At 45.5% G+C, this 12,727-nt stretch overlaps 1 protein-coding gene across 4 annotated transcripts in view; it reads left to right on the forward strand.

Annotated features, from left to right (window-relative positions):
• Positions 1–12,727, forward strand: part of TNNI3K (TNNI3 interacting kinase) — a 45,036-nt gene that overhangs the window by 11,797 nt on the left and 20,512 nt on the right. For all 4 annotated transcript variants that reach the window (XM_061469778.1, XM_061469779.1, XM_061469777.1 and 1 more), the window contains exons 6-13: positions 4,958–5,056; positions 6,383–6,521; positions 8,753–8,897; positions 8,985–9,089; positions 9,583–9,677; positions 10,323–10,472; positions 11,405–11,491; positions 12,556–12,612. In XM_061469778.1, coding sequence (XP_061325762.1) covers positions 4,958–5,056; positions 6,383–6,521; positions 8,753–8,897; positions 8,985–9,089; positions 9,583–9,677; positions 10,323–10,472; positions 11,405–11,491; positions 12,556–12,612 — 877 coding nt within the window. The remainder of the gene's footprint in view (positions 1–4,957; positions 5,057–6,382; positions 6,522–8,752; positions 8,898–8,984; positions 9,090–9,582; positions 9,678–10,322; positions 10,473–11,404; positions 11,492–12,555; positions 12,613–12,727) is intronic.

Genomic DNA, 12,727 nt, shown 5'->3' on the forward strand with positions numbered 1-12,727 from the left:
CCTCGAGTCACTGCAGGGCTCAGGACGCTCTGGATTCTGTGGACATGGACGAAGCAACAATACCAGCAAACAGCAGAGTGACCAGTGTGAGAGAGAAGCTGTGATCTGCAAACACAGCTCGGAACAGCCCCATCCCAGCACTTCTGCAAGCACCAGTAAGAGCTGCTTGCCCTTAGTAAATGTTTTGTCAGTGAAGAGTTCCCCCATTTCCAATGGAAATACACACGGTGCTGTTCCACCCTCCTCGGGTTTTCACTCCTCCTAAGGGCTGTGTATGCTGTCTATATAGAATCATAGAATAGTTAGGGTCGGGAAGGACCTAGTTCCACCCCTCCTGCCGTGGGCAGGGACACCTCACACTAAATATATGTATATGATTGTGAATGTGTATATATGTACATGTGTATGTGCACTTTGCTGAGGACCTTCCCAGGCTTGTGGCCACCAGCAAGGCTACCAGTCAATTTAGCTTTGCATTGCAGCCTCCAGAATGGTTTCAAAGTGATTTAAATCCAACAGGAATGTTTGCTCTTGTTGTCAAAGACGCCCTGCATCAAGACTCAGTGCCAACCTCACGTTACCCCAAGAGGCTGTGTGTGTGCAGAAGGCTAAGCTGGAGGAAGGTTAAAACCATTTATGGGTGGTCACACCAAGGAACTCTATTGAAGAGCTGTTAACCTTCAGTGTTTCAGTCAGCAGCTCCAGCAGTGGCCAGGGCACAAATCAACCTGGTGCATCTGCTGCAGTGGTGAGTGAGGGGAAGCGTCAGCAGCGCAAGCCAAAGCTGTGAGCAGGGCGAGGGTCCTTGGTGCTGCAGCATTACCTCCCTGAGCTGGCAGGCACCATGTCAACCCCTGCAAGCACACATACAGCTCTTCTTATGAGTGATGGGAATCTTTCCTTGAGTATCCTGTTACCAAAAACCAGCCCAGGAGCCACCACATCTAATTGCTCTGTGCAGGAATTACAATGGAGATGTTAATCAGAGTCCTAGCACTTTAATGATCCTTATCACTTTTATGGGGTGTGTATTTAATGTTTCCTCTGTGGGAAGCACAAAGTACTCTTCTCTGCACTGAGGCTTTCTAAAGTCCCTGAGCCTTGTCCTGCAAATGCCAAGGCAGGCCCTGCTCTTTGTCTCATGTCTCTTATTAATGTCTCATCTCAGTCTCCCCTCGGGCAGGTTAAAACCATTCCCCTTGGCCTGTCCCTACTGGCCCTTGTCCAAAGCCCCTCTCCAGGTTTCCTGTAGCCCCTTCAGGCACTGGAGCTGCTCTCAGGTCTCCCCTTCAGGAGCCTTCTCTTCTCCAGGCTGAACAAGGGGCATGTTCAAATGATTTTAAAAGCCTTGAAAACTAGAATTCCTGTGAGCCTGTTCAAATGGTTCACAAAGTCCCCATTTCCTACCTTCAGTCCCTGCACTTTATGCCCATGCTGCATCTTTCCAGCCTGCTTTTTCATCTGACACCACTTTTTCAGACCTTTTCAGAACCATTCTAGGCCCAGGACCACAGAAATGGCATTCACCCAGCACCACTGTACGTGACTGCACAAGCTGCAAGGTAATGGGGACTCAAAGATGCGGTAACAGTGCCCGAAGCCATGTAAGAGATCCTGTGTCCAGCAAATACCTGAATCAGCAAAATACTTTCAAAATCCCATTCTTTGACCACCCTGTGGCAAAAGCAACCCTGGGGAGAGCTTCCTGTTTCCGGGCACCATTACCTGCATCTTGCACTAGCAGCCTCTGTGACCTGTGTTTTATCTGATGGGAACAGCCAAGATAAAAGGACACACACAGGCTCGTCACCGGGCTGATGTCTGAGCCTTTATTTAATGTAAAGCCCCTTTGCAGGACGTGACTGATCACAGCTGTATTCCTCACTTGCCACTATTCATGTTTTGTTATAACAGCTTTATTAATAAAGACTGAAGCTCATGATAGATCCTTTAGCTGTTCAGTCAGTGCAAGGCTGTGCAGAGGCTACTGCTGGAGCAAAGGCCTTCACTGTTGAAGTTGTCTTCTCATTTAAATTTTACCTGCTAAAGAGTCAGTAATCTCTGGTCTTGTATTTTAGAGGATTTCTTACCCCTTGTCCTTGTCCAAGAGGCGGAGTCCTTACGTAGTCTGTCTTAGGTTCTATTTTGTTGACTCCTCCTAACCTTCAGAGCAGTGCAATTATCTTTGAAGTGAACATAATGGACTTGAATCTGAATAAGCTTTTCCTAAGAGAGTTTTGAGAAAGCTCACAAAGTAAGTGCTGTTCAGAGTGCTCAAAGCATCTGTTTGAGTTAGAAACAGCCATACCCCATCACTTCGAGGCCCTGAAAGCTGCTGTCTCTGCTGGTTGAGAACATCCCCCAGGCTCTGAGCGGCACCGTGAGTCACCAACTGTATCCTGAGGATGAGAATCATCTTTTTCTGGTCTTTCAATAACAGCTTAAAGCTTTTTTTTTGCATCAGAAATTTCCCCCTTACTTCCTGCAGTCATTTTATCCATACCCACCCACTTGTACTGGCTATGCCAACTTGCAGTGTTTTCTAAGGTTCCTTCATCCTCTCTTAGAAAGAAAGCTTGTCTGTGAAACTGTGGTGATTGTCTCTGTACCCCTCTCATCAGTCACAGCTGAGTGGAGTTTGCTTAATGTGACTCACAAAATCCTTTTTATCCGGAGATCACAAAATCACTTCATGGTTGTCATTTCTGCAGCCTGGAAATTCTGCCAAAATTTATCTAGTTTGATGTTCATCATCAGAGCTGGATCCACATCTCTCAACATGGGTTTTGCAGCTCAAAGAACCATCTTGGAGCTTCTAGATGGATCTAAATTCTGAATTCCATCTTTGACTGGTCACAGCGCTGAGTGCGTTCCAGCCTCATGTGCCTAAATTAAAACCAAACTGATCCAAAGAACTCTCAATCATACTCTTGTAAAAGCTACAGGTGCAAACAGCTCTTTTCAGAGCCAACAGCTACAACTTCAGTTTTAGGGTGGGAGCTTGCTGAAAAATGTCTAAGATGAATCACTTGAAAGCCACCGAGCCATTAAATCACAGAGGAGCTGGCTGTGTTCCCCACCTCTGGTCCACCATGCCACTTGTGTACTGAAAGTTGTGTGGTCGTGGGGTGCACGGGTGGAGTCCAGTGCATTAACCAGTGACTGAGCATGGTCTTTATTTACTCTTTGAGCACACTGACACTCCTCCAGAGAGTGCATGTGCAGAGGCTGCTGCTGAGCTGCTCCTCAGCTGGTAGAAGGGTAAGCAGCTTCTCTAAGCATCTCCATGGATCTTTCATAAGATTTTAGTAATGGAGTCAAACTCTTTTCCAAGCTCCGTAGCAAGGGAAATTCTGACTCCACAGAAAGGGTCTGGAAAGATCAGAATGAGGGTGGTGCCGCACTGAAAGCTTTCCCTAGAGCATGCAGGGCCTCCATCCTTGGAAATCATCAAAGTTCAACTAGACAAGGCCATGAGCAACCTGATCATTGACATTGGTCCTTGCTTTGATCAGGAATATGTATGTATGATCGGTAGTGCCCAGTATGCTCCCAGGATACTTCTAGCCTTGGGAAAATAATATTGGATGTAGAATGCCAACATTGCCCATTATTTGCATTCAGAGAAGTGCTGAAGAAAATTCCATAGTACCACAGCAATCCTCACATCCTCCAGCCTCCAACTGATGGCTTAGTCCTTGCAACACCCACGTGCCTCCAGCAATGTGCAGGACCTATCAAAGCCCTTGGGCTCTGAAGAGGCAGAACTGGCCCTGCAGTGCTGCTCAAAGGAAGGCTTATGGCTGGGACTATGGGGAATGGTTAAACTGATGGGAAACGGCCATGTCTGAATATGCCAGAGAAGGGACATTATGCAGAAGGTGTATTCAGGCAGTCACCTGGAAAGAAATTATTTCAATTTAAATTGTGTAGAGAACTAATCCCTGTGCACTGATGTTGCTTGGTAACAGGTTTTCGTTTTCTGAGTGCTGGAGAAGGGCATGGATGGGAATGGCTGGCCCTGCTCTTGCACATTGAAATGATTTGGTGGCTTCAGCTTAGGCAGTAGTTGTCAGAAATGGGCATCATCACCATGAGCGTTAACCACGGGCATCCCCAGAGGAGGTGTCAGCAGGGAGGGCAGGTATCAGTAATGCAGCTTGGAAGCTGGCCAGTTCCTCTTTGATTAATGGGCCAGCATCTTTCACCATCATTAGACTAAAAAATAGCATTCATCACATGTAGAAGTACTCGGGCAGTCTGTGGTACAAGCCTCTGAGTGTGCCTAAAGAGTCCCTAGTGCTTCACGAAGCTCAGCAGTCCTTCGGCTCCAGTGCATAATCCACAGCACTCTGACTTCTATCCTGACAGTTACTCAGGAAGCCAGTTCTGATAACCCATCACTGCCTGGGTAAGCAGCGGCCTCCTGAAAGACCCAGAAAGTGAAAATTAGAAAGCAAATACTTTGAGTTATTTATTGAAGCCAAAGGCTGTTATCATCTAAAATACAAAGAAACCGTTACCCACTGAGGGAACTGTGTGTGAGGATTTACCTTCACACATTTACATTCCAAAGGAGCTTTCATTTTGGTTCTTTTTTCTGCTTCTAAAACCTGGTTTGTTTACTGCTCTCTGCTCATAATGGCTAAAAGAAAATTAAAGGTTATTCTCAGAAAATCCAGGCATTCATTTCAGTGCCTCTTACTTCATAACTGAGGCTTTTCGCTGGCAAACAGATTTTCAGGCTTATTTATAAAGCATCAGTGACATTCAGTGTTCAGTGTGAGTACTGTAAGTCAATCACTTCTGCATGTTGGACGCAGTTCTTCACCTTCATGGCTTGCTGGTTTGGGGCTTCTTGTTAAGCTGGTGGTGTAAGGTTTGGAAATTTTGTTTTAGGAGTGGCCCACGTGTCTACAGTGCTTCCAACTGGAATTTTCTGCTTGTTTCTTTCCAGGCTGTTGATATTCTTTTGCAGCATGGAGCTTATGTGAATGTCCAGGATGCAGTTTTTTTCACCCCGCTGCATATTGCTGCATATTACGGCCATGAACAGGTAACTAAAGCTATAGGTTTGGTGTTCGTTTTGCTTTACATTCCAGAGGGTCCTACCGCAAAAAGGCCTCATATACAGAAGTTACACTTCTGAAGTCAATCTCTAGCTGTTTCAACAGTCAGAATATCAACAGGAAATTTCTACACTCGATGCTAGGCCCCAGCAAAAATAGGTTTGGTAACCTATGAACAAGCTTGGACCCAGAAGCATGATCCATTTGATGTCTATTCATCCCACATTTCAGAGCTTGCAGAAGAAATGTAAGTAGATATTCTTAAATATCTCCAGGGAATAATAATTCCATGGCAATTCCATTGGTTTTCCCTGCAACGCTCAAACTAGCTTGTGGCCACTTTTTGTTAACAGAAAAAGAAGGATTTAGAGAGCAGGGTTTGCATGGGGTCCATGCATGGGACAAGTCCAACTGTGCTTGCTTCCTTCACACAGACCATGACTTACTGAAACAAGCTGAAGCTCTGACCAAAGCTGGCACTGACCCTCCTAACTCTTTCTTTCGACAGTGTGTAGTTGACATGCAGTTAATGTAGCAGTCCAGCCCTTTGCCCTCAATAGCCCTGTTACGGGAAATGTGACAATGGATCTATTTTGGGTTACGCACGTCATTCCTCATACCCTTCTTTGGCTAAAAGCATGGATTCTGGGGTACCTTCAAGTTTCAAAGGATGACCTGTAGGCAGAGTGCATTCTTCATTCCAGGACACGTTACTCTGGGTGCACCGAGGAGGTGTTGCAGGAAGAGCTTTTGAAAGCGCAGAACTCAGATGCACAGATGAGTGAAGATGTTCTGTATCCGTGGCTGGGGTGAACCAGGAATGCGTTCCCGAGGTGCTGCTTTCCCTATACGTGCACCTCATCATCCAGTCACATTAAGGAGCTCCAGGAATGCTGGCTTGAGAGAAGATTGTGCTTATTTGCCATGAGCCACTTCTGAACAAATAGTCATGGCCTTGTGAAATTGTGCTGAAAGCTCCTGTGAGGAGAGGCTCAGATCAGGAAGGAAGCAAAGGCTCTGGCAGTTGAGGACTTTGAGGGCATTTGCTCTATTTTGCTGACTGGCCAGTTAAACCAATACGTGTGTCTTGTGTTGAGCCTTTTGCCATACATAGCCTTTCAGAGAGTGAATGACTACCTGCCATTGAGGATTTAAATATTTTTATAGATATATAACTCAAAAATAAGTTCTCTACTGAACCTCACCTGATTCAGCTTTAAGGAGACGCCCACCTATAGTACTGCCCAGTGTGATACTCTGTCTGATCTTGCCAAAAGCTGTATTTTCATGTGATAATTTAATGACCTATTCAGGTAACCCACCTCTTACTGAAGTTTGGAGCTGATGTGAACGCGAGCGGTGAAGTTGGAGACAGACCTCTCCATCTGGCTTCTGCCAAAGGCTTTCTCAACATTACGAAACTCTTGGTGGAAGAGGGGAGCAAAGCCGACGGTAAGAAAGGATGTTCTGAAAAACCAACTTGAACAGTGTATTTTATAGGCAGAGTCAGGCCTCAAAGCTTGGATTTACCTTCCTGACGCGTACTCTGCGTGTGTTTGTGTATCGCCTTTGGGCAACTGAAACATACAGACAGGAGCTGGAGAGCTCTCCTCACTTGTTGGTTTGCCACCTCACGTGTATTCTGTTCCCATGAGTAACTTAGAGGTGAAAAGCAGCAGCAGAAAACAAAGTAAAGATTAATATGCAGAGGTAGCTTACTCCTGAGACCCTCACTGCGGGCAGAGGACCCGCAGCCGTGTGGTGAGTGCTTGCCATCAGAATGACACAAACATGCGGTGAAATCCCAGTGGGGAGGTGCGGATGGAGAATTTCGAGTCAGAATTATACAGCAAGTGATTCAGAATAGTTCAGATGAGAAACTGAAATGGTTCACAAACAGTTCCACTGCAAACGGAGTCTTCCCTGCGCCTGCTTTGCCGAGCTTCACAGGCTGGTTTATAGCCCGATGGGGTAGTGAAGAAACAGACTCCCTGTGAACTCAGAGAGCCAGCTGGTGGCCAGGAAACAAACACTTCCTTTGCCTCCCATGGGCCAACTGCTACTTTTTATTACTCTTCAAACTGCTGGTCCTGGAGGTTTCTTCCAGGGACCACGTGGTATAAAATACATTCTTTGTCTGTGTAATTCCTATAGTCTCTGACTGAAATCTGCTGCTCGCAGGAGCTCTGAGCTGCCTGGACTTGCTCTTCCTCCTCTCTCAAGTGTCTTTGAAAACCACTGTCACCTCTGGCAGATGCAGTCAGTTTTAAATCTAAAGCCAGAGCCCGGTGTTGAGAATCCACCACGTTCAGTCTGTCATCCAGTCTTAACCAGTTCCCACTCGCTGGGTCATGGCAAGTTTCCCTTGGTTGTTTAAACCAGACCTGCAGAGCCCGTTTTCCAGCCTTGGAAACGTTCCACTCTGCTGTGCTTCATTTAGAAATCAGAAAGCTCTCAATTAAACAAACCCATCATCCCACGCTGAGCCGTGTGTCCTTTCGGAGGAAGAGGAAATGGCTGCAAGTATTTGACATCCTTTCCAACTGCATAAACAGGGAAGATTCATGTTCCCTTCCCTGCTACAGCCCACACCTCACTGTGTTGAAGAAGCTCATGGCCCTGGGACCCCTGATGTCCTTCAGGCCATCCCGTGGGTACATATTCCAACAGACTGACATTTATTACTATAAAACACTGACATTTATTCCCCTCTTATTTATTGCACCTCAGAATGAATCTGTGTCTGGTTCTGCAGCATAATAAAACTCAAAGGGTAACATGTCACATGAATCTATAAAGTGAAGAATTATTTTAGAACAGAGAGATAAAATCGTTTACTATTTTACTTTTCCTCCCTTTAAAATACAACTGCAAGGAAGGGTGGTGGAAGCAGTTAATGAAACGTGGGGCAGCAAGCTTAATAGAAGTTAAAGGAATTCCTTTTTGTTTTCTTCTTTGGCCTGAGACAGAATTCACCTTTGGAGTCATCTGTCACTGGACACCAGTGAACACTAGAAATCTGGACATCTGAACGAATTCTCCTCTTCCTTTCTTGCCTTTTATGTATTTGTATTTTAAGTGACTATGAAAAACACATCCTTCTTGCATTTCCTTCAGTTTTGTTTGTTTTGTCACTGTATAACTCCATTGAGAAGCCTTCATCCTGCTGCTCAAGGAAGCTAACATGAATCTTAAAACCAACTGGATTCTCCTTTCTTATGAGCAACAACAAGTGTGTTTCTTAATAGTATTTGTAATCAATAACTACTGTTCCACGCATTCGGAGTAACTCAGTGAATTGCTTTCTTACACATAGCAGCTACATATCTTACTTTTGCTTCACAGCTGCTCTTCCTAAGGGCCACTTGAAACTCGTGAATCATTCATGGAAAGCTCCATCAAAACATTCAATCCATCTGCTACTGGAAGAAAGCAATTACACCCCAAGTCCAAAAAACCATCCTGACAGACTACTACAGATGGCATTGAGTAATGCGGGTTTGATACATGAAAGCTCATAGAAATATCCATTTTAAAGAAAGAGGACCGTAAATATTTTAGCAGGAGGCTTCAAAACATATAGGTGCATCTAGGCACAACACCTAAAGCATTACTAAATGCTCCAAACAAGCTATGTTAAGTATAAAATACTTCCTTTGTTCTCTTTCTGGGTCCAACGGCAGTGAATGCTCAGGACAATGAAGACCATGTCCCTCTGCACTTCTGTTGTCGATTTGGACACCGTGAAATCGTGAAGTTCTTACTGCAGAGCAGCTTTGAAGTTCAGCCCCATGTGGTGAACATCTATGGAGACACCCCTTTACACCTGTGAGCTCTGGGTTACCTGGTTTAGCACTGGGGAGTTAGACTGGTGGGAAAGCTGGTGGTGGTAACTGCTCTTCACTTCACCTCCAGTGCCTGCTACAACGGGAAGTTCGAGGTTGTGAAGGAAATGATTCAGCTCTCGGGAACAGAAAGTCTTACCAAAGAAAACATATTCAGTGAAACGGCTTTCCACAGGTGAGGTGTTTCAATGCCGTTACCAGCAGCCTTCCACCTGCACGTGCATGTGGAACAGCACCCAGAATTACAACTGCCTCACAGCCAGCCAGGTGAGGAGCAAAGCAAGCAGTGAACTCGGTGCGGATGCTAGGATTACACCTGGAGATACAGGAGAGCATGTGAAGGTAGAACCAGGTAGTCCAGGAGCCCTGAATGAGAAACGAGGTGGTTGAACAGTCTGATTCTGATGCTCTAAGTTTGTAAAGTGTCATTTAAGAGGCACTTTGCAAAACAGACTTTGTATAACTGTGCAAAATGAATCTGTACAATAACTAGAATGTCCCTGAAACAATGGAATGAACGTACTTTGGTGGGTGAACCATGCGGTACTAAAGGTCCTTTGTTCTAGTTCTACAGTTTTATCTCTGTGTAATGATTTGTTAATATTGGGCTATCTGAGCTATTTGTCCTTTTATGGACTACAGCATTCACATTTCCCTTTATTTTGCAGTGCTTGCACCTATGGGAAGAACATAGAACTTGTAAAATTTCTTCTGGACCAGAACGTTGTAAGCATCAACCACCAGGGAAGAGATGGGCACACAGGTAACATCACCGTCAGTATGGGTAGGAGGGTATGTTCCAGCATCAAACAATCAGGAAGCCACACGAAGTGAGGACTTCCAGGGTAACCCCCACAGTAATTGGATGACCAGCACCCAGTTACCCTTCAGAGAGATCCCAGCTCTTTTGGAATACATTTGCAGGCATGCAAAGCAGTGATAAAAGTTTAGTGAGGATGTGCCAGGCCCATTAGCTTGTATATGAGTAACAAACCCGATGCAGACTGATTCTCCCATAGCTGGGCTTCTAAGTAGGTTCAGGAATTGGGCCCAAGTACAGTTCTGCTAGGGACCAGGCATGAAGGATCTGGTGTCTGAAGGGCTTCACACCTCCATGCCCCTGCCACAGGCAACAGCAAAAGAGCCACCTTTGTTTCTGCTTGCTTCTCCTCACGTACAAAGCTGTTCAGTGTGATTTGCAGGTGGGAGAGTAAATGCTGACATCTTGTGTGCAGGCAGCAGAGGGGCTCCTGCAACGTCCCCGTTCCATTTTCACCTAGGGCCTCGGGTACTTTTTTGATAATATATTCCTTTACATAGGAAATCAGTTCGTGTTTTGTACTTGTTGCCGCAAGTCCTGTTTGGATGTTCTGGCAGCTGTGCTTACCACGCTTCTCTGATATTCTAGGACTACACTGTGCTTGCTACCATGGCCACATTCGGCTGGTGCAGTTTTTACTGGATAATGGAGCTGATATGAACCTGGTAGCTTGTGATCCCAGCAGGTCCAGTGGAGAAAAGGATGAGCAGACTTGTTTAATGTGGGCCTATGAGAAAGGTATTTTGGCTTTCTTGTTTCTGCTACAAAATCCATAGGAACAGCACAAGGAAGAGGGAACAGCAGAGGAAGGAACACTTCAGAATAACCCCTCATTCCCTGTAGAACAAGAGCTCTCACCATCTGCTTTCTGGTGCCTGGCATGAAGGGTTATAAAACCCAGCCCTTTGATTTATCTTCTCAGACCCTCTGTTAAGCATTAGTCTGATTCAGCCAGCCTCAAGGCCAGGAGCGTGTCTGTGCTGCTAGAACAGAAAGCAGGCAGCCTGGTCAGGAGAGGCCGTTTCTCCCTCAGTCTGTGCACAAGTTCGAGTTTTGTTCCTGAGGGAGGCATTGCAAGGAGTGAAACAGAGCCAGTTACCTGAAATCCTTGCAGGTACGGGTCACAGCAAGGCCGTCTCCATGCTTCCTGTTGTACTGTCCTACGTGGACCAGTTTTCTGTCCTGTCTGTGGCTCCATGCCTTCAGGACGCTCCCCCTCCTCCAAGAGCAGCACTGTTTCTTACGAGAATGGCTGATAGAGAACTGTGGATTTCAAAAACCTGAGACTGCCAAAACATTTAGTCCCGTTTAGGACACCAAAACTGAAATATTTTCAGGCACTGGTTTCCTTGTAAGGCCTATTGAAGTGCGCCGTCAGCTTCCACTGTAGGCTTTCTGTAGCAGGGTTTGTTCTGTTGCCATACTTCACACTTTAGGACCAGGTGAGCTAGCAACAGTAAGACCCTTGTTTTTCTTGGCAGGTATTTCCCTGTGTTTCGTAGTTAAGGATCACAGGATGGCTCCAATGAACGCGGCTGTACCGGTGTCTACATGTTTTATGGACACATTGTGCATTTTTCTAGAAATCACCTGATTTTGTATTAATCAATTAAAAAAAGAAGACTGTTGAGTTTACCTGCACGTCTTTAAGCTTCCTCTTTCTTCCTCAGGTCATGATGCCATTGTGACCCTTCTGAAGCATTACAAGAGACCTCAAGATGAATCCCCCTGCAACGAATACTCACAACCTGGTGGAGGTATGGTCTGAGCACTCACTTTATCCTCTAACTGAAGGGTCTGATCCAATGATCACTGAAGTCACAGAACCACAGAGTGGTTGGGGCTGGGAGGGACCACGGGAGATCATCCAGTCCAACCCCCTGCTAAAGCTCACTTGGAGCAGGTTCCAGAGCATCACATCCAGTGGGTTTATCTCCAGAGAAAGGGGCTCCTCAGCGTCTCTAGGCATCCCATCCCAGTGCTCTTGCCACTCCCAAAATAAGGAATTTTTTCCTCCTGTTCCAATGGAACTTCCCGTGTCTCAGTTTGTGCCTGTTGCTGGGCATCACTGAAGAGTGGCCCCATCCTTTTGACACCCACCCCTGCATGCATTTGTGAGATCTCCGTCAGTCATCTCTTCTCCAGGCCCAGCTCTCTCTCTATAAGATATATATATATTTATCTTACTATAAAATCAGTGTCATGAGAATCACCATTTCCCAGGTACTCTATATATGTCAAAAGTCTTCCTTTATCTCAAAATGGAGTTGTCACTTCCTATCACTCACTAGAAAAAAAGCTAAAGCTGTGAGATGAAGATCAATCCCTTGTAATCATTACTCCTGCCTTTTCCCATCCTAATACCTTGTCTAGCCATTCTCCTTGTGGTGCTTAGCCCTGATGTTTCTGATTGCTGACACTTGGTAGATTTCTATGCTCAGTCCCCTTTGTGTTTTTCAGTATCTATCTGACTATCTAATTTCCCCTTGGGAAGAATTAATCACCCTTTTTGCTACAAAAAGGCTCATTTGTATTGGCAACTGAATGACAAGTGCTGAGAAGAATGCTGAAGCAAGGAGTTAGATAAATAAACCACTGCAGTGTTCTGTTCCCAGCACAAATCCAAACCAGCCTCACAGCAGCTGCTGTGAAGATTAACTCCATCCCAGCCCAACCACACAATCATATGTGTCAGTGTGCTTGTGTGCATGTCCACCCCTTTACTATTCATTCTTTGAGCAATCACTGCCTCATTAGTTTATCAGTATAGATGCTTCTGCTGTCTTTGAGCTCCACAACTCATTCTGTTCTTCTGTTTCAGATGGTTCCTATGTGTCAGTTCCATCCCCTCTAGGGAAGATTAAAAGCATGACAAAAGGTATTTTAATGGCAATGGAAAACTTGAACTCTTATGGTCTTCTTACCCAGGATGTTTGTCAGCTTACACGCACTGCACAAGATTCATTACTCCTGGGGTTTTAACCGTTCAGAAA

The sequence above is a fragment of the Pezoporus flaviventris genome, unplaced genomic scaffold (assembly GCF_033815535.1).
Source record: "Pezoporus flaviventris isolate CSIRO_AGI_PZ_B2104156 unplaced genomic scaffold, CSIRO_AGI_Pfla_v1 ptg000059l, whole genome shotgun sequence".
In the NCBI taxonomy this organism is placed as follows: Eukaryota; Metazoa; Chordata; class Aves; order Psittaciformes; family Psittacidae; genus Pezoporus; species Pezoporus flaviventris.